Source organism: Lynx rufus, unplaced genomic scaffold (genome assembly GCF_022079265.1).
Source record: "Lynx rufus isolate CCGP_SWC_20201006 ecotype Redwood Valley unplaced genomic scaffold, mLynRuf1.p SCAF_22, whole genome shotgun sequence".
NCBI lineage: Eukaryota > Metazoa > Chordata > Mammalia > Carnivora > Felidae > Lynx > Lynx rufus.
Genome location: NW_025814837.1, coordinates 18,138,678 through 18,161,167, shown reverse-complemented (window position 1 = coordinate 18,161,167; position 22,490 = coordinate 18,138,678). Strand labels below are relative to the sequence as shown.

General features: G+C 37.6%; 1 protein-coding gene across 2 annotated transcripts in view; it reads left to right on the top strand.

Moving 5' to 3' along the window:
- Positions 1-22,490, top strand: part of RBBP8 (RB binding protein 8, endonuclease) — a 93,712-nt gene that overhangs the window by 56,807 nt on the left and 14,415 nt on the right. The window contains exons 7-15 of one of the 2 annotated variants that reach the window (XM_047087078.1): positions 402-577; positions 4,131-4,235; positions 8,930-9,027; positions 10,867-10,976; positions 12,483-13,371; positions 13,454-13,577; positions 17,549-17,637; positions 18,277-18,394; positions 21,925-22,068. In XM_047087078.1, the coding sequence (XP_046943034.1) occupies positions 402-577; positions 4,131-4,235; positions 8,930-9,027; positions 10,867-10,976; positions 12,483-13,371; positions 13,454-13,577; positions 17,549-17,637; positions 18,277-18,394; positions 21,925-22,068 (1,853 nt within the window). The remainder of the gene's footprint in view (positions 1-401; positions 578-4,130; positions 4,236-8,929; positions 9,028-10,866; positions 10,977-12,482; positions 13,372-13,453; positions 13,578-17,548; positions 17,638-18,276; positions 18,395-21,924; positions 22,069-22,490) is intronic. The other variant, XM_047087079.1, reaches the window with a different exon arrangement.

The following is a 22,490-nucleotide window of genomic DNA, read 5'->3' as shown; positions in this document are numbered from 1 at the left end:
CTCTTGCTTTCTAAATTATGCACGCACTTAATCAAGGCTCTTTTTCATGTAGTTTCAGCTTGCCCTCCTCTAACACCAAGTACTCAGCATTGCGTGCCTTTACTCAGATGTGTGGATCCTCTGCTCATTTTCTCTGCCATTTGAGATTCTTTTAATTTTACCTCAAGGTACCACCAACTACACTTTGTACTTCACTTCTCACAATAATATTCCCCAATTGGTACTCTAATCATTTGAGTACTTCTCTAATCCTTATATTTAGATTTGGAACATTAAACGCAAGGAATTGCATCTCTCATAGCTTTATACCTATGTTCTTTTGTAGCTCCATACTAGGTAGAGATGTTTTAGGAAATATTTGAATTAATTTTTTTTTTCCATTTGCCATTATTTTCCTCTAGGAATGATCAACAGCATCAAGCAACTGATCTTGAATCTGAGGAAAATGTTATTCCAGATTCACCAATAACAGCCTTTTCCTTTTCTGGCATTAACCGGCTACGAAGAAAGGAGAACCTCCATGTCCGATACATAGAACACACACACACTGAGCTGGAGCAGTCTGTGTGTACAAACGGTAAGGACTGGAGTTTCATTTTAGTTATCTGGTTTCATATGAAAAAGTATTCTTTTGTATGGTGAGTTTTTCTGTTATTCCATCTAGTGGAAGGAAGATAGTCATCAGTCAGGGAGCTTCTATTACAGCTGTAAGTTTAACTTCCATTAGTGAAGTGACTGGGAAGGCATTTTCTGTCTAGATTATGTACAGGCCTTCATTGCTTATCTGAATATGTAAACATCCAGCATTTTATAAATGTGGTACATGTTTTTTTTTCTTTTTTCCTTTTATTTAAAAAATATTCCTGGGTATATATATCTGAGTGGGATTAGAAGGAAAGGGGAAAGGAATTTAACATTAATTTTCACCTGTGTGCCAGGTAATAATACACTGAGCGATTTGAATGCATTATTACTAGATTTTAATTCTTATGACAAGCTTGGAAGGGAGCTGTCAACATCTTCATTTTATAATGAGGAAAGGTACACTCTTTGGAGGGGTTAAGTAATTCACTCAGGATCACCAGTCAAGTAAGTAGATGAATCAGAATTCAAATAAAGATTCTCTTGGCTCTAAACTTTTGTACTTCCCATGCATTAAGCATAGCTACTCCCACCAGTAGTTTTAACTGGCTATTTTTGTTATAATTTGTAGCGATTGATGGTGACCAAGAAGTGGCTCTATAAAGTATAAACTTTATGGCTTATCAGTGGCATATTTCTAATTCCAGGCCCATTTACCATTTCTGTTAAATACTTTGGAACTACCTTTGCATGTAGCCCTGAAATTTATCATGTGATACGATGCAATGATTATTTCTTTTAATGTTGATCTGGAGTAAATGGCAAAGACTTTTATTTTTAACCCTAATTGTTTATAACAAGGAAAGCATTTGGAGGGAAGTGGTGTACGTACTTCTGGAGATGTTTTCATAATTCAAAATAAACTGTTTACCGTAGCTATGCCTTTAAAATAATAAGTAGATCTGGGGCGCCTGGGTGGCGCAGTCAGTTGAGTGTCCGACTTCAGCCAGGTCACGATCTCGCGGTCTGGGAGTTCGAGCCCCGCGTCAGGCTCTGTGCTGATGGCTCAGAGCCTGGAGCCTGTTTCCGATTCTGTGTCTCCCTCTCTCTCTGCCCCTCCCCTGTTCATGCTCTGTCTCTCTCTGTCCCAAAAATAAATAAACGTTGAAAAAAAAAATAATAAGTAGATCTTATTCTTTGATATTGGAAAATTGACACCTTTTATTCCCCCATTTTATATGAGCTTTCATCACCATCTAGTGGAAGACAAAAGAACTGTTAAAAATCTTACATGTAATTAGGAACTAAAGTAAAATATAAGGTCTTGGATCTAAAATGAACATTCAGGGGTGCCTGGGTGACTGAGTTGGTTAAGTGTCTAACTCTGGATTTCGGCTCAGGTCATGATTTCACGGTTCATGAGATCAAGACCCACGTCAGGTTCTGCACTGACTGCATGGAGCTTGCTTGAGATTCACTCTGTCTGTCTGCCCCTCCTCCGCTCATGCTCGCTCTCTCTCTCTCTCAAAATAAACATTTAAGTAAATGAACATTTATTCGCCTTTTAGTCTATCAGACAGAATCACTGTAGATAAGCATTTATAGTTTAGATCATGTTTAAATCCATCTGTAAGAATACCTAGAAAAACAAATCATCACAATTTTCTTTATTAGGAAAGTCTTGTTTTATATCTTGTATGATTGCTTCCGGTTTATTTCTTTATCATATGAGAACAACCTGTAACTATTTTAAAACTTAATTTGTCTTTTTTAATCTTGCTCTAATCATTTTTACTTGGGATCTGAAATTTTGGTTTTAAAATATAAGATCAGGGTGCCTGGGTGGCTCATTCAGTTGAGAATCCAGCTCTTGATTTCGGCATGGGTAGTGATCTCACACTGAGCATGGAGCTTGCTTGAGATTCTCTGTCTTTGTCTCTGTCTGTCTCTCCCTCTCCCTGGCTTCTGCACTCTCCCTCTCTCTTTAAATTAAAAAAAAAAAATTGTTTTATTTAAAATTTAATTTTAAACTTATTTATTTAAATAAAGTGACATCAGTCAGTAAAATTAAAATATATGTGTGTGTGTATATATATATGTATAAATGTAACCATTTTGAGCCATGCAAATTATTTTAAAACTGATTTAATGACTAGTTGGCACCCTTGCTTATTTTTTTTTAATTTTATATTTTATTTTTTAAAATTTATATCCAAATTAGTTAGCATATAGTGAAACAATGATTTCAGGAGTAGATTCCTTAGTGCCCCTTACCCATTTAGCCCATCCTCCCTCCCACAACCCCTCCACTAACCCTCTGTTTGTTCTCCATATTTGTCTGTTTTGTCCCCCTCCCTGTTTTTTATTATTTTTGTTTCCCTTCCCTTATGTTCATCTGTTTTGTCTCTTAAAGTCCTCATATGAGTGAAGTCATACGATTTTTGTCTTTCTCTGACTAATTTCACTTAACATAATACCCTCCAGTTCCATTCACATAGTTGCAAATGGCAAGATTTCATTCTTTTTGATTGCCGAGTAATACTCCATTGTGTGTGTGTGTGTGTGTGTGTGTGTGTGTGTGTATACACACCACATCTTCTGTATCCATTCATCCATCGATGGACATTTAGGCTCTTTGCATACTTCGGCTATTGTTGATAGTGCTGCTATAAACATGAGGGTGCATGTGTCCCTTCGAAACAGCACACCTGTGTCCTGTGGATAAATGCCTAGTAGTGCAATTGCTGGGTCGTAGGGTAGTTCTATTTTTAGTTTTTTGAGGAACCTCCATACTGTTTTCCAGAGTGGCTGCACCAGCTTGCATTTCCACACTCTTGCTTTTTTTTTTTTTTTCAAGTTTATTTATTTATTTTGAGAGAGAGAGTGGAGGAGGGACAGAGTGAGAGGGAAAGAGAAAGAGAATCTCAAGCAGACTCTGCACTGTGGGTGCAGAGCCCAATACCAGGCTCACAGTCACAAACCATGAGATCATGACCTTAATGGAAATCAAGAGTCACGTTTAACCAACTGAGCCACCCAGGTGGCCCCTCACCCTTGCTTATTTTAAAGTTTATAGTGTGTTATAATATTATTTTCTAGTTATAATTAATAAGTCTATTTCCCTTTACTTTGTGCTTCTTTTGGTTTTCTTTGAATTAAATCCTTAAATATTGGAATGCTTTCTTAAAAAGCGTGTTTCAGGATTTCCTTCCAGAAAATAAAAGCTCTAAAAAAGATTGCAGAGGTATATGATGCAGTATTCATTTTAAATGAACCTGACTGATTTGCAACAAATACATAAGGAAAAGATGCATTAAAACATTACAACTCTAGGAAACTTAGGTCAGAAGAAGCTTATCTGTTCTAGTCCCTCTCTCTGTCCTAACTTCCAGCTTTGTTTCTTAGTGATACCAAAGGAATGAACTTTTTATTAGAATCAATAAAATAATACTTCTAATGCACTTAAGGACAGGTTTGTGTTGGCTTATCAAAATAATATTTTGTATCATAATTGTTTGTTTATATGTAATTTCTTTTTTTCCCCTTAGAACTCAGAAAACTTCCAAAGTCTTCAATTCATCCACAGAATAAACCTAATGAAAGTGAAATTCTGGTGGCTGACACTTGTGATCAGAGTCAATCCCCAGTGTCTAGTAAGCATATTGAGATTTACTTCGTAAGTTTAAAATTTGTGGTTACTGGTAAGGAAGAGTGGCCAGAAGTCTGAATTACACAATATTTTCCATATGATTTTGTTTGTATTGTTGGTTGTGTAGTAATCTTTTTCATATTGGAAAATAATGTCCCATTATTCATATTAATATCCGTAGTCATATTAATATCCCTAGCCATGTTAATACAAATTGCTAATAATTTTAAGTAAACAGGCTTTACTGTGGTTTATTCGTTCATTCAACAAATACTTAAGTACCTACTGTATACCAGGTACTGAAGAAAACAAAGCCCTTCGTAGAGGTTGTAATCTAGTTGAGGGAGAAAGAAAATGAATACATATTAGGTAGAAGCAAGTGTTCTGAAGCTGGGTCAGAAGAGAGACTAGAAAGCCTCACTTTAAAAAGTGATGCTTGGGGCGCCTGGGTGGCGCAGTCGGTTAAGCGTCCGACTTCAGCCAGGTCACGATCTCGCGGTCCGTGAGTTCGAGCCCCGCGTCGGGCTCTGGGCTGATGATGGCCCAGAGCCTGGAGCCTGCTTCCGATTCTGTGTCTCCCTCTCTCTCTCCCCCGTTCATGCTCTGTCTCTCTCTGTCCCAAAAATAAATAAACGTTGAAAAAAAAAAAATTTAAAAAAAAAAAAATAAATAAATAAAAAGTGATGCTTGAGGAGAGATTTACGGAAGCAAAGAAGGCATATGGACATAGGGGGAAAGAGCATCCCAGGTAGAGAAGTCAGAGCTCGTAGGCCTTCAGATGAGCATGCTATTTGGTTCTTTATGAAGGATGGTAAGGAAGCCTTCATGACTAGGGCAGAACAGTGTGAGTGAGGGGGAGATTGGTTTGGGCAACTCTGTTCTTTAGAGCTGCTGTTTATTGAGAGGAAAGAGACTAGGAGTATCAGGTTCAAGAATAGAGGTGGAGAGGGGTGCCTGGGTGGCTCAGTTGGTTGAGCATCCAACTTCAGCTCAAGTCACGATCTCGCTGTCCATGAGTTCAATCCCGCATCGGGCTCTGTGCTGACAGCTCGGAGCCTTGAGCCTGTTTTGGATTCTGTGTCTCCCTCTCTCTCTGCCCCTCCCCCACTCGTGCTCTGTCTCTCACTCTGTCAAAAAAAAAATAAATATTTAAAAATTAAAAAAAAGAAGAATAAAGGTGGGGATAGGGGTGGTTAGAAATCAGAAGTTTGGTTTTGAGAATATTCTGAGATACTGGAGAGTCATTCAGGTAAGACTTTGGATGAGTAGTTCGATCTGAGTTTAGAAAGGTCTAAGATGGAGATATGAAAGGAAATTGTTAGCATGTAGGTGGATGAGATTACCAAGCAAGTGAATGTAGATAGGGAAGAGAAGAAGTTCAAGTACTAAGTTCTGGGGTGCTTCATTATGTAAGGTAGAGGTTCTCAGGGGCACCTAGGTGACTTATTCAGTTACGTGTCCAATTCTTGATCTCAGCTCAGGTCTTGATCTCAGGGTCATGAGTTTGAACCCTATGTTGGGCTCCATGCTGGGTGTGGAGCCTACTTAGAAAAAATAAAATAAGGGGTGCCTGGATGGCTCAGTAGGTTAGGCGTCCAACTCTTGATTTTGCCTCAGGTCATGATCTTGCGGTTGGTGAGATCAAGCCCTGTGTCGAGCTCTACACTGACGGCGTGGAACTTGCTTGGGATTCTCACTCTTCCTCTCTCTCTCTCTGCCCCTACTCCGCACTTGCTCACACTGTTTCTCTCTCTCTCTCTCTCAAATAAACATTTTTTAAAAATTTAAGTAGTGGGGCGCCTGGGTGGCGCAGTCGGTTGAGCGTCCGACTTCAGCCAGGTCACGATCTCGCGGTCCGTGAGTTCGAGCCCCGCATTGGGCTCTGGGCTGATGGCTCAGAGCCTGGAGCCTGCTTCCGATTCTGTGTCTCCCTCTCTCTCTGCCCCTCCCCCATTCATGCTGTGTCTCTCTCTGTCCCCAAAATAAATAAACATTAAAAAAAAAAAAAAATTAAAAAAAAAAATTTAAGTAGTGATTCTGAACTATTTTTCCCACCCCACACTAAACTTTTAAGATGTTTTTTCCCCTAATTATTTTTCCATGAAATTTCAATACTGCAGATACACTGTATGAGTGTATGTATGTAAGTGCTTTATGTATAAAAAAATTATTTTGCCTTCAAATAACCATTTTTCACCTCTTCAGAGGCAATATTACAGCTGTCTAGATGGTGATTTAGAGGTTGTGAAAATGAGGAGGAACCAACAAAGTAAGTAACCAGAGAAGGAGCTGCCAGGGAGATAGAAGAACTGAGATAAAGTAGGATCCTTTGAGCCAAGTGGAGAGAGAAAGGAGTGGTCAACTGGCAGACTGTGCTAATAGGTCAGGCAAGATGAAGACTGAAAATTCACTATTGAATTTGGTCACATGCAGATCTTCTGAGTGTTAACGTGAACTGTTAAAGTGTAATGGTATTCCTCTAGACTGTTGCATGCTCAAGAGAAGCGAGGAGAGAAAGCAGAGAGCACTTGTAAACAAGTCCTTCAAGATGTTTTGTGGTAAAGGGGAGGGGAAAATGGGACAGTAGCTAGAGAGAAAATGGGTCAAGCGAGGATGTTAGAAGATGGGATAGTACAGCATATGCAGCATATTTTTATGTTGATGGAAAGATCAAGTAAAGAGAAAGAAATGAGTCATTCTAAGGAAAGAGGAAACTGTTACTACATCTGTGAAAAGGTAAGGGGAGATGGGATCCAGATGCCAGTTGGAAGGGTTGGTCAAGGTTAATCACTTACTCATTTAGTATGAGTACAAAACTTATACTCTAAAAGCTAAGAAATCATTTCATATTAGTGTGTGTGTGAGAGGAGGACAGACTGTCTAGCAAAGGGTGCTGAGGATGTAACACTGAGTGGTAGATCCTTGCTTGTCTGCACTCTGGGGCACATTCTCCCCTGCCGCTGCCAGGATTTTGCTCCCTCTGTTGCCCTCTTAAATCTCTAGCTTCTCTGCAGTTTCGTTCTTTTCAAAATATGCACATGTTATCTTCCGTCTTTTAAAAATAACCCCTGTTGGGGCAGCTGGGTGGCTCAGTCGGTTAAGCATCCAACCTTGGTTTTGGCTCAGGTCATGATCTCATGGTTTTGTGAGTTTGGGCCCTGCCTTGGGCTCCGTGCTGACTGTGCAGATCCAGCTTGGGATTCTCTCTGTCCCTCTATCTCTCTCTCTCCCTCTACCTCTTCCCCTCCCCCATTCACACTATCTCTTTCTCTTCCAAGTAAATAAATAAACTTAATTTTTTTTAATAAATGACTAAATATGAATAAAAATAACGCCTGTCTTAATTGTCTCCATTCTTAGCTACAGCTTCTCTTCAAAGCTGAAAAAGTAGTCTGTGTTCAGTAGCTCTTCTGTATTATCTCCCATTCCCTCTAGTTGAATCCAATAAAGTATAGATTCCACTCTTCACCTCTCCACACCCCTGTGGGAGAGAGAGAAATCCCTCACTGACCTGTCTGGGCTCATATCCTACTACTGTTACAGCTTTTGCATTTTGATTCCCAGCAATTAAAACACCTATAGTTCCCTAAACATGCAATTTTTTTTTTTAATTTTTTTTAATGCTTATTTATTTTTGAGACAGAGAGAGACAGAGCATGAACAGGGGAGGAGCAGAGAGAAAGGGAGAATCTGAAACAGGCTCCAGGCTCCAAGCTGTCAGCACAGAGCCCGACGCGGGGCTTGAACTCACGGACCGTGAGATCATGACCGGAGCTGAAGTCGGACGCTTAACCGACCAAGCCACCCAGGCGCCCCTCTAAACATGCAATTTTGTTTGACATATCTGAACCCTTACACGTACCTAGAATCCTTCTTTCTGTCCCCAGCCCGTTTGACCTATCAAGTTCCTCTTTCTTTCCAGGGTCAGGTTAGGCATCGCTTAGTGTATCTTTCCTTGATATTCCCAAGGCAGATTTAGGAATCCTTTCTTTATGTTTAAATCAACACTTATGTGCACCTTTAATGTTCCTTTAATGTGTATCACATTTTATTGCAATTCTCTTTTTTACTTTCTGTTTCACCCGTATAAGCCCTGAAGCTCCTTGAGGGCAAGAACCTTTTTTCCTTTGATCAAGTGCCTAACACATGCCTAGAACATAGTATGTGCTCCATAAATACTTGTTGACTGGTTGAAACTCTGCATATATAAAGCTTTGTAAAATACTTGAACACAGGTGATTTCTGTATTTAGCTTAAATCTTGAAAATAATGCAGAGTTGAAAATCTCTTCTACAAAGTATATTGTCATAAAAGGCACTATAAATATGGTTTTATATTCATGCTGTAACTTAGGGCACAAGAAATCCAGCACAATTATATATGATTTTTTGGGTTTGTTTTTTTTTCTGAGTGACAATGAGAAAAATAATCTGCCCATTGCATTCAGTCCATTTAGGAAAAGTAGTAAATCTTAGCTGAAAAAGTTTGGCAGATGTAGATGTTAGATACCTGCAATTTATTGCCATTTGTAGTAGATATTTTGGACTTTTTGGCACAGATGTTTTGCACAGAATTTTAAAATTATTCAGTGCTATCTTGTAAAGTGGTTCTTTGAGCCTCTTTCCTTTTTTGTATTTTTCAATACATGTCATTTCTACAGTTGTATAATTGGGTTTTTTTTTTTTTTTCCTAACTTAGAAACACATGGAACAAACCATTGTCCTACTGATAAGTCATCTTTTAATTTGGCTACAGTTGTTGCTGAAACACTTGGACTTAGTGTTCAAGAAGAATCTGTAAGTAATTGTTTAGTTTGGTGAAAATATGAATTAATTGCTGTCCTTTAGTGTTGGTGTTTAGAGTATTAAGCAAAAGAAAAAGTATTTTATCCCAGGGTCATCAGATAAAGACCTAGAACAAAATTGATGTGGTTAGAAAGGCCTATTTATGGTCTCTACTCCAGCAGTCCCAGAAATCTGGAGTCTTTAGAATTCTTGGCATATAGGTTGTGGGTTGAGTCAAAATTTTAGGGAAGTGATGATGGCATAGAGGGTTTGGCCAACCCTTTCCTGTTTACTCTATCCTACCTACCCCTATCCTGTTCCATCTAACTGAAGACTTAAACCTTAAGGTTGGTTTCAGAATTTATTGGAATTTTTCAATATCCTTTAAATTAGGGTTTGATTTGGAAAACAGGCTGAATTCTTCGGATTCATCTGATTCTATGCCACCTGATTCTTAGGGATTGGGTCAGAAATTGATCCCATGAATTAATTTTTGTTGTTTTAGTACTTCTTTATATCAGACACATTCACTTTGTTTCTTAATTGGTCCCTAAAAATAGAAAACTTAAAATTGCAGAATTTCAAGTTTTATTTATTTAAGTTTTATTTTGATACCACTTTAAAATAGTATTCCTTTGCTTTAGTCGGTAAATGTATATGTGCTCCTACAAAATTGTCTTGCTGTTAAAGTTTTAAAAATTGAATTGAGGGGCACCTGGGTGGCTCAGTAAGTTGAGCATCTGACTTCAGCTCAGGTCATGATTTCACAGTTCATGAGTTCAAGCCCCACGTCAGACTCTGGGCTGACAGCTCAGAGCCTGGAGCCTGCTTTAGATTCTGTGTCTTCCTCCCTCTCTGCCTCTCCCTGCTGGCACTCTTTCTCTCTTAAAAATAAATAAACATTAAAAAATAAAATAAATAAAAATTGAGTTGATTTTTCATTATGTTTAGATTTTTTTTCTTTCTAAGTTTTAAATCCCTCTTCAAGTGGTAATGGGTAATTTTTAACCTTTGAACTTTAAATGTGTTTTAATGGTTTCTAATTCTTCCTACCCATAAATCTGACAAATAAGTAGTTTTAGCACCAGATAAATTAAGGGAGCTGATCTCTAAAGACATGTTTCTTGAGGTATGATCCACAGGCCAATAGCATCTGTATCACCTTAAAGTTTTATTAGATATAGAGAATCTCAGACCCCACCCAAGACCTAACTGCAAGCGAACTTGTGTTTTAACAAGATCCCGAGTTGACTTGAATGCATGTTAAAGTTTGAGAAGCACTGCTCTCTGAAGGAGTCTTTTAAATTCATCTTCTGTCAGTGTAAATAATTATCTTTATTCCTTTCCCCCCATCTAAATAACGTTTTTTGGAAGTTTATGGAGTTTTACATATGAGTAATAGAATGTGCTTATGTAAAATATTGGGGCTTTTCTCTCTCTAAACTTAAAAGTGCTTATTTTTTTTTATTGTGGTGAAATGTGCATAACAATTCAGTGGCATTTAGTACTACACAGTATTACACAGTATTACTACACACTACCACATCTCTGGTTCCAAAAAATTCTCATCTTCCCCAAAATAAACCCTTTACCTGTTAAACATTCAATTCTCATTCCCGACTACCCACAACCCCTGGCAACCACCAGGCTGCTTTTTGTCCTTATGGATTTAGCTATTCTGGATAATTCATGTGAATGGAATTTTGCATTATGTGGGTTTTGAGTCTGGCTTCTTTCACTTAGCCTGTTTTTGAAGTTCATCCAAATGGCAGAATGTATCAACATTTCATTCCTTTTTAAGAATGAATAATCTTCCATTGTATTTATATACTTTATATTTTACTTTTGAAGGAATCTCAGGGTCCCACGAGCCCTCTTGGTGATGAACTCTATCATTGTCTAGAAGATCACAAGAAACAACCTTTTGAGGAATCTGTAAGAAACAATGAAGATACTTTAAGGTAATTTGGGGCACTTTAATAATAACTTGCAGACTATTGGTGAGATCTCATTACAGTTGAGTTCCATATAATTAATGATTTCTCTCTGTCAGCATATTAATTTTTATTTTAAAAATATTTTTCCCCAGTTCATGGTCAGTTGAGGGCTTTTTGCATCACTGTAGAGAGAGGAATATTATTTTTGGGGTCTTTTTATACTTCTATCAAGCAGTAGTTCCGAGTCCAACCTTGTTACTCTGCCTCTATAAAGACCCAGTCATCCCTTCTGTGTTTGTATTTCCAAAAAAATGTTATAAATGGATGTTATATAAAATGCATTTATAAACTTAGGTGAATTTTCAAGATTGTGTTGTGTCTCATATTTACTAATTTCAGAACATCCACTAACTTATCTATATTTGTGTAGTATTTTGCTTTTTTAAAAGTGCTTTCAGCAGTGGGCCCAGGGGCTGAATAGGTCAGTGGGTTGAGCATTGGACTCTTGATTTAGGCTCAGGTCATGTTCTCATGGTTCGTGAGTTCAAGCCCCTCATCTGGCTCCATGCTGACAGTGTGGAGCCTGCTTGAGATCCTCTCTCTCCCCCACTCTCTCTCTGCCCCTTCCTCTCATTCTCTCTCTATTTATTTATTTTTGAGAGAGTGAGGAAGAGAGAGCAAGCAGGTAAAGAGAGAGGGAGAGAGAAAGAATCCTAAGCAGGCTCCACACTATCAGCACCAAGCCTGATGGAGGGCTTGAACCCCCAAACCACAAGGTAATGAGCTGAAATCGAGTTGGATGCTTAACTAAGCCACCCAGGCACCCCTAAATAAATAAAGAGAGAGAGAGAAAGAAGAAAGAAAGAAAGACAACTTTAAAAAAAGGTGCTTTCGGTTTTAGATACATATATCACATTTAATTTGTCATCAGAGTAACTCATGAAAGTAGGTTTTTGATTACTCCCATTTTTAGTCAACAAAAACACAGCTCCCCAGAGGTTAAATGTCTTATTTAATACTACATAGCTGTTAATAACTAGAGCCAGAGCTCTTACCCATGCCACATCTTCTAACTGAAACCTAATACTCTTTCTACTACCATAACTGTCTCCTCTGCTAGAAGCAGGCTGGGTCTTAAGTTATGTTCAATTCTGTAGTATAAGATTTTTATTTTTTGAAGTTACTTATTATAAGATTTCATAACAACAAAAGAATTTAGGTCCCCACTGAATTTATTAAGCTATGATTTTTGTATATAGTAAAATTGCTTAAATTACTAGGAAAAATATTTATGGAGAGGAATATCAAGGTATTGAGATAAATTTACTGTATCATTTTCCTCAGCTTTTTGTCAGCCAAATGAAGAGAAGCTGACAACTCTACCCTATTTCAAATGTTGGTTAATAAATTATTTGAGTCTAATACATGGCTAAGACCTCACTACTAATATTCTATATTAGTGTAAGTTTTCTCATATGCTTATTTTTTAACTTTTACCCTATTTCTTTTTACCACTCTTTATTTTTTCAGGTTTTCAGATTCTAATTCAAAGACTCCTCAGGAAGAGTTAACTACTCGGGTATCATCTCCTGTATTTGGAGCTACCTCTAATGTGAAACGCAGTTTAGGTTTGAATACAAGTTTGTCCCCTTCTCTCTTAGAGACTGGGAAAAAAAACCTTTTGAAAACAGCACCCTTCAACAACACTTCTAATTCTAGACTAGGAAAAACAACTTCAAAATCTGAAGATAGTGCCCTTTTCACACAGCATAATCTTGGGTCTGAAGTGAACAAGATCATTAGCCTGTCATCTTCAAATAAACAGATGCTTATAAATAAAAATATAAATGAACCCAAAAGTGAACAGGATAGTTTTGATCACATTAAAGATGCTGTCACTGATAAACATGCAGTGCCACTGAAATCACTGGGAGGCAGAACATCCAAAAGGAAGAAAATTGAGGAAGAAAGTGAAGATGAAGGAAGCTACCCTCAGGCCTCTTTTGATAAAGAAAATGCTTTTCCTTTTTTACTGGATAGTCATTCTTCCGTGAATGGAGACTATGTGATGGATAAACCTCTGGATCTGTCTGATCGATTTTCAGCTATTCAGCGTCAAGAGAAAAGCCAAGGAAGTGAGACCTCTAAAGTCAGATTTAGGCAAGTGACTCTCTATGAGGCCCTGAAGCCCATTCCCAAGGGCTCTTCCTCAAGCCGAAAGACCTTAAGTGGGAGCTGTATATTAACCAGAGATTCCCCAGAGGAGCCCTGTTTACAGGCGTGCGTCCTCCAGTCCTTGGGTAAATCATCTCCAGATAATAAAACACCATTACAAATCAAGGAAGAAAATCCCATCTTTAAAATCCCTCTACGTCCGCGTGAAAGTTTAGAGACAGACAATCTTTTTGATGATGTGAAGGTTAGTGTCAAATGTTCAAGTATTTTTATTAAAAGAGTTGTTTGTGATTTTATCTAGATGCTAATAATTCTTCCTGTTTTAGGGAGCTGATTCTCATGAGCCAGTAAAAATAGGCAGGTCAGTCCATGGAGCATGTGAACTTACATCTGTTCTTCAGTTAAATCCATGTAGAGTTGCTAAAACAAAGTCTGTACAAAACAGTCAAGGTATGTATACTATAAATAATATTTTCAAAAAAAAAGTATTGGGGCATCTGGGTGGCTCAGTCGGTTAAGTGTCCGACTTTGGCTCAGGTCATGATCTCGCAGTTTGTGAGTTTGAGCCCTGCATCAGGCTCTGTGCTGACAGCTCAGAGCCTGGAGCCTGCTTCAGATTCTGTGTCTCCCTCTCTCTCTGCCCCTCCCCTGCTCCTGCTCTGTCTCTCTCTGTCTCAAAAATAAATTAAAAAACACTAAAAAAAAATTAAAAAAAAAAGTATTTCCATTCTTTTGTAATGACTTTGAGTGTTATAGTATATACATTCTTTGGATATATTGAATTGTTTGGGAGAAAATGTTATTTCTTCCTGCATATTTGTGTTTATGGGATGATTCTCATTGGTTTCATTTTACATACGATTTTCCTGCTCTCATGCTTTTTGAAAAAATGAATTGAGTAATTGTCTTTAATACCTACTTTTATATGTGATTTCGTGGATTTACCTCTTCCATGTTATTTCTTATTTTCTTTACAAAAGCTTCAAGAATTTTAAACTATATGGAATTTTAAAATACATAAAGTAGAATTTTCATCATCCAAACTTTGTTCCTCACTCCATAGGTAGCCTGTCCATATGTATATATCTATTAATGTGGGGTTTTTTAAGCTTCTTGTTAGAAAATCTTTTCTTTGCTTTTAATTAATATGTATGTTAATTTTTTCATAATTTTGCTGTGTTTTTAAGGGAGTCTTTTTTTGTTTTTTGGCTACAAAATTTTTCTGTACTTCATATGCAGTATTTTTTCTTTTATTCTTCTTTGCAAAGTGTTTCCTTCATTCTGGGTTTATTTTCTTTTTTTCTTGAAGCACATTCTTTAGTTGTTCTTCCAACTAAAATGCTTTGTTTTTTCAGAAAGTTTCAGTTTCTGTATGAAAAACCTTTTTTCACTCTCATTTCTGATTTTCTTTTACATTTTTGATTTTGGGTTTTTTGTTCATGGTTGCTCTAGGGATTATAGTATACCTGCGTAATCTTTCTCAATCTACTTAAAGTTAATTTTGCCACTTTGTGTTCCGTGGCTGTGCTTTATGTAGTTATCATGTATGCCCACATTCATTGAAAACTACACAGTGTTACAGTTTTAACTTTTAAAACAATTTTTGATACAAAAATCACTCATTCAAGTGTACAGTTCATTTATTGTATATCCTCACAGAGTTGTGCAGCTGTCATTGTAGTCTAAGTTTAGAACATTTTCATCACCTCAGAAAGAACACTACCCATTAAGTTAATATGCAAAATGTGTGAAGAACTCACACAGCTCAACACCAAAAAAAACAAATAATTCAGTTTAAAAATGGGCAGAGAGGGGTGCCAGGGTGGCTCACTCGGTTGAGCATCCAACTCTTGATTTCATCTCAGGTCATGATCACAGGGTCGGGGGATCGAGCCCCACATCAGGCTCTGCACCAAGTGTGGAGCCTGCTTGAGATTGTCTCTCTCTCTCTCTCTCTCTCTAAAATAAAAGGTGAGGGGCAGAGGACCTGAGTAGACAGCTTTTTCAAGAAGGCATATGGATCACCAACAGACACATGAAAAGATGTTCAGTATCACTAACCATCAGGGAAATGCAAATTAAAACCACAATGAGATATCACTTTATACCTGTTAGAATGGCTAAAATAAAAAACATAAGAAATAACAAGTACTGGCAAAGGCATGGAGCAAAAGGAACCCTCGTGCACTATTGGTAGGAATGCAAATTGGTACACTTTGTTTCGTTTTTTTTGTTGTTGTTTTTTTAGTTAGCACATCTTTTATTTGTAAAATAAAATGGAAAGGGCCTTTCACAAAAATTAACTACACATACTTTTCAGAAGGAAAACAAGAGCTCGAGGTAAAGATTACTTTTTCTAGCGAATTTCTTTATATATATATACATATATATGTGCGTGTGTGTGTATATATATACATATGTATACACACACACACACACACACACACACACACCATTTATTGTCAAATTGGTTTCCATACCATACCCAGTGCTCATCCCAACAGGTGCCCTCCTCAATGCCCATCACCCACTTTCCCCTCTCCCCCACCCCCCATCAACCCTCAGTTTGTTCTCAGTATTTAAGAGTCTCTTATGGTTTGCCTCCTTCCCTCTCTGTAACTTTTTATCCCCCCTCCCTCTCCCCCCCAGTCTTCTGTTGAGTTTCTCAGGATCCACATAAGAGTGAAAACCTATGGTATCTGTCTTTCTCTGCCTGACTTATTTCACTTAGCATAACACTCTCCAGTTCCATCCACATTGCTACAAAAGACCATATTTCATTCTTTCTCATTGCCAAGTAGTATTCCATTGTATATATAAACCACATCTTTATCCATTCGTCAGTTGATGGACATTTAGGCTCTTTCCATAATTTGGCTATTGTTGAAAGTGCTGCTATAAACATTGGGGTACAAGTGCCCCTATGCATCAGCACTCCTGTATCCCTTGGGTAAATTCCTAGCAGTGCTATTGCTGGGTCATAGGGTAGATCTATTTTTAATTTTTTGAGGAACCTCCACGCTGTTTTCCAGAGCGGCTTCACCAGTTTGCATTCCCGCCAACAGTGCAAGAGGGTTCCCTTTTCTCCACAGGTACAGCTACTTTGGAAAATGGTATGGAGGTTCCTCAAAAAATTAAAAATAGAATTACCATATGATCCAATATTTCCACTACTGGGTATTTATTTACTTAAAAGAAATAAAAATACTAATTCTAAAAGATCTGTGCCCCCTATGTTTATTATATTATTATTTACCATAGCCGATATGAAAGCAATCCAAGTATCCATAAAGAATAGATAAAAAAGATGTGGTTATGTATGTACAGTAGAATATTATTCAGCCATCAAAAAGAACGAGATCTTGCCATTTGCAACAACATGGATGGACTTGGTATAATGCTAAGTGAAATAAGTCAGAGAAAGACAAATACCATATGATTTCTTATATGTAGAATTTAAGAAGTAAAACAAACAGAAGAGGCAAAACCAAAAGACTCTTAAACACAGAGATCAAACTGATGGTAGCCAGAGGGGAGGAGAGGGGTGGGGAATGAGTGAAATAGATGAAGGGGATTAAGAGTATGCTTATCTTATGAGCACTGAGAAGTGTATAGAGTTGCGGAATCATATTGCACAGCTGAAACTAATGTAACAGTGTATGTTAATTATACTTAAGTTAAAAATTTTTTCTAAATAAAGAACAATACCCATTACCAATCATTCTGCATTCCTCCCCTCTTCCCCAATCCTAGGCAACCACTAATCTACCCTCTGTCTCTATAGATTTGCCTACTCTGGAGTTTTCATATAAATGGAATCATATAATATATGATCTTTTGTGACTTAATTTTACTTTCATTTTTTTCATTATTACAAATAATGCTGCTATGAGCATAGCTGTTGACTTACAGTTTTATGTAGATGTATCTTTTCATTTTTCTTGAGTTACATAGGAGAAGAATTGTTGGGCCATGTGCTAACCCTGTTTAACCTTTTGAGGAACCATCTGCTTTCCAAAGTGGCTACTAGCACATGAGGTTCCCACTCTCCACATTCTCACCAATGCTTGTTATTATCTGTTTTTTTACTCTAGCCATCCTACTGCATGTGAAGTAGTATCTCATAGTGGTTATGATTTGCCTTTCCCTGCTGGCTAATGCTATAGAACATCTTATCGTGTGCTTCTTGGTCATTTGTATATCTTCTTTGAAGGGATTGTCTGTTCAGATCCTTTGCTCATTTTCAATTGGAGTATTTTTCTTATTATTGAGTTGTAAGACTTCTTTATATTCTCTATGTCCTAGATAGTCTCTTTAGCAGATATATGATTTTCAAATCCTTTCTCCCACTTGTGGATCCCATAATGGTTTAAGAATTTTTAAAATCCATTTTTAATTCTATTTTTTTCTCCTTATTGAAGATGTATCCTTTGAAAATAACCAGTGGAGCATAGATCCAGGAGCAGACCTTTCTCAATATAAAATGGATATTACTGTAATAGATACAAAGGTAAGTTAGAAAATAAAACCAAAGCACATGTGGTTATTCTAGTAAGTTGTTAGTTACCTTCCTCTCCTAACTCACTCTGTGACCGTAACATAATCGATTACATACTGCTTAAAACCTGCATTTACTCATTCAGAAAACTAAGAAAAATGATTTTTCTTCTAACTTTATGATGCTTTTGATAATAACTCTTTTGGCTTGTATTTAGGTTCTGTGTAGTTTAAGAAATTCTTTTTCACTTGGTAGCATATTCCTGAACTATTTCACTGCTGCTGCAGTATAAATTGTTCTTTGTGTACGCTGATGTTCGTTACTGTGAGGCAGGCTGGAGAGGAAGGGAGGAGAGGTTCAGGGAGTTCAGTGGAGCGTACCTCTCCCTTCCCTTGGCAGCAGGCTTTCTTTTCATATGCTTGAGAGAAGATGCTTGTACGTTGAAGCTAAAATACTTCACAGACATATATGTATAAATCTATGTATATTCCTGAAGGGTAAAAATAAATATAACTTAATGCTGAAGTATACACTTAAAATATGGTTAAAATGGTCAATTTCATGGTGTGTATATTATACCAAAATTTTAAAAACATAAATATAAGGCCATGCAGGATAATTGTTAAAATTTTTGAATTTTTAAATATTTAGGATGGCAGTCAGTCACGATTAGCAGGAGGAGAGACAGTGGACACGGACTGCACATTGGTTAGTGAAACGGTGCTTCTAAAAATGAAGAAGCAAGAACAAAAGGGAGAGAAAAGTCCAAGTAAGATTTGATTTTTTTTTTAATTTAATAAAAATGTGGAGGGAAGTTTATAGTCATACCATTACATTGATGACCACAAGTGACCTCTTCACCATAAACCAGGTTTTTTTCATCTTTTAATAATATTAGATTTTTCTTAGTAAAGCTCACTTTCAGTATTTCAAGGGAAAAAAATCTTTAGCCAAAACATTTTTTTTCCAGAAAAAATTTAAATTGTTTCCAAGGTTCAGCAAACCATAGTCAGCTGCCTGTTTTATAAATAAAGATTTATTGGAACACAGCCTCAGTTATTTTGTTTATGTATTGCCTATGGCTGCTTGCATGGTACCATAGCAGAGTAGAGTAGTAGCTGCAGACATTATTGGGCCCTCAGGCCTAAAATATTTCCTGTCTGACCCTTTAAGAAAAAATTTGCTGATCTCTGGTAATTAGATCTATTTTGTAAAAGGGAATCTTGAGAGTCCTGTTTCAGAAATATGAATTTCCAGAGTAATTTATAGGGTAAAAAGGGGAGAGTCTACTGAGAAGTATTTGTATAGATTTGCAAATTAGCAGTTAACTAAGAATAATGGTGTATATACTGAGCTACTCTGCCATATTTTGCTTCTGCAGAAAAGGGGATTTGGCCAAATTAGGGGTCTACAGCCTTTTGTAAGAACTTAAGTCTTCATCTAGAGCCTTGATTTTCCAAAAGAGGTGGGAACAATGGAAGGATTTTGGTTGGCACCACCTTAGCAACACTCCTAACTACAGATGTGTATGGCATGAGAGCAACTAGACCAGGAATAGTGTCACTTACACCCTTATGTATTAAGGGGTTAGGACCTGCCACAGGGGATGCAGTGCCAAAAGCAAGGACACTCTCCAGTGATCAGCTGTTAGAAACTGAGGACATTCAGACTATATGTACATTCCCTATCTTCTTCTGAATATTCTTTAGTCTACCTGCCCAGGGCTGAAGCCAGTCTTGTCCTTGCTTTTTTTTTTTTTCTTTTTTTTTTTTTTTTTAATTTTTTTTTTTCAACGTTTTTATTTATTTTTGGGACAGAGAGAGACAGAGCATGAACGGGGGACGGGCAGAGAGAGAGGGAGACACAGAATCGGAAACAGGCTCCAGGCTCCGAGCCATCAGCCCAGAGCCTGACGCGGGGCTCGAACTCACAGACCGCGAGATCGTGACCTGGCTGAAGTCGGACGCTTAACCGACTGCGCCACCCAGGCGCCCCCTTGCTTTTTTTTTTGAAACACTTTATCTCTTGCTGCCCTAACTGCAGTAAGTGAGAAAAAATTGTAGTAGTCTGTGCCTTAATTCTTTGTTCTTTAGGAATGAGTAACTACATGACCAAATAGCTAGCTGCCTACATTGAGAGGACAGTACCTATAAACAGAAAAAAACCTTTAACGGTGATTTATTGTCCTTTTATAGTGAACGACACTAAGGTAACTTTCTTCTTCAGAAGGTACTTTAAGATTACTTTGTTCTGGTACCAGCTCCTAATATTATTGAAAAAAAAAGAAAAAAGGCAAAACTAAAATATGACTACTGTGGCTTCAAATGTATCGGGTCACTTCAAAGAATATGATAGTTTCCCAAATATGTTTGAAGCAAGAATCCTATGGAAGTAAGTTTAGAATTTGAACTAATGAGTGGAGATAGTTTTGGCTACATAGATATTGTGCATACTATTGCTATATAATAAATCACTCTGATAACTTAGGGATTAAAACACAACAGTCATATTCTTAGCTTTCGTAGTTTCTGTGGTCCAGGAAAATTAATGAGGATATAATCTATAATCTATGTTTTCAAGTATTTCAAGTCAGAAATCAGACCAACAGGTATGGTTCAGTCAGTAGAGCATGCGACTTTCACTCTTAGGGTTGTGAGTTCAAGCCCCATGTTGTGCATGGAGCCCTACTTAAAAAAAAAAAAAAAAGTCAGACCACCAACATAAACTAGGGGGGTGCCTGGCTGGCTCAGTCGGTAGAGCATGTGACTTTTAATCTCAGGGTTGTGAGTTTCAGCCACACGATGGATGTGGAGATTACTTACCAAGATTTTTAAACGTTAAAAAAAAACCATAAAGTAGTGACTTAACATTGTGATTTACTAGCAGTATATACAGAATACTTGGGATACCTAGCACACTGCCTGGCACGTAGAAGTTGCATATTACTTACAAATTTGATCCTCAATGTAAAAAAAAAATTGTTTAATCATTCAGTAAATACAGAGCTGCAGTTCTATAAAGGGAAGTGTTTCAGAAACTGGAAATAATGAATAAACAGAACAAAAGTACCTACTTCATGGAACATGCCTTCTAATTTAAGGGGAAGCAATCAAATGTGGGGTATGATAGATGATAAGTTGTGGAGAAAGATAAAACAGGGTAAGGGTGCTGCAGCACCATGGATTAGGGAAGTTGTAGTTATTTTATAGAGAGTAATCTTGGCAGGCTTCTGCTCTATCATGTTTGTTGGCCAACTGGATCTATTTCTGTTTTTTAGTAAACTGCTGTTTTTCAAAATGTGATTATATAGTGAGAAATGTAGTTAGTACTCTGAAGATGAATTTAGCACTTAGCATATCAAATAAGGAATTTGTTCCTTTTATTAATACTAAATTACCAAGTGTTAATGGTGGCATAAAATTAAGCAGATGAGCAAGGTTGTATAGATTTGAATGTCCACTATTTATACAGATCTTATTTATTAAGCTTCATATTTTTCATCATTCTGATGCATTTTCTGTTCCTCACAGTTTTTTGATAGTACTCATTTTAATTTTTTTTTTCTTTCAACGTTTATTTATTTTTGGGACAGAGAGAGACAGAGCATGAACGGGGGACGGGCAGAGAGAGAGGGAGACACAGAATCGGAAACAGGCTCCAGGCTCCGAGCCATCAGCCCAGAGCCCGACGCGGGGCTCGAACTCACAGACCGCGAGATCGTGACCTGGCTGAAGTCGGATGCTTAACCGACTGCGCCACCCAGGCGCCCCTTGATAGTACTCATTTTATATTTTTTTTTTCAACGTTTTTTATTTATTTTTGGGACAGAGAGAGACAGAGCATGAACGGGGGAGGGGCAGAGAGAGAGGGAGACACAGAATCGGAAACAGGCTCCAGGCTCCGAGCCATCAGCCCAGAGCCCGACGCGGGGCTCGAACTCACGGACCGCGAGATCGTGACCTGGCTGAAGTCGGACGCTTAACCGACTGCGCCATCCAGGCGCCCCTTGATAGTACTCATTTTAGTGCAGTGTGAATTACACATGGACTAATAGAAAAAGTTTTTTAATGTTTGTAATGACAACAACAAAAAGCATTCTCTGCGTATGAGCAAAGGACATTTAAAGCCCTAACATAAAGTCTTTGTAAATACAGTAACTACCTAGGCTTGGGGATTTATTGTTGCCTCGTGTACATCGGAGACCAGTTTATCTTGTGGCGGTTACTGTAAGTTTCATATTGGTCTACGTGGAAACCAAAAAGCTTGCTTGTTGCCCTAAGCCAAAGCTCTTTTACATAGATGGAGAAAGAAAAATGAATGATAGCTTGGAAGATATGTTTGATCGGACAACTCATGAAGAATATGAATCCTGTTTGGCAGATAGCTTTCCCCAGGCAGCAGCTGAAGAAGAGGAATTGTCGACTACCACAAAGAAACCAAACAGTAAGGCTATTTTCTTTCTAATTATGGCTTCTCAATTATACTAAGTTCAGTAAATTAAGTCACCAAGCTTGATGAGGTAGGTAGGTAGGTAGGTAGGTAGGTATGTATGTATGTATGAGGTATGTATTAACAATTAAAATTAACAATTAAATTAACAATTAAAATTTCATATTTCTTTTTTTTTAATGTTTATTTATTTTTTGAGAGAGAGAGAGAAAGAACACAAGCAGGGGAGGGGCAGAGAGAGAGGGAGACACAGAATCTGAACCAGGCTCCAGGTTCTGAGCTGTTAACACAGAGCCCGATGTGGGGCTCAAACCACGAGATCATGACCTAAGCTGAAGTTGGACGCTTAACTGATTGAGCCATCCAGGTGGCCCTAAAATTTCCTGTTTCTTGTATAAGTTTCTTTTAGATAGTTT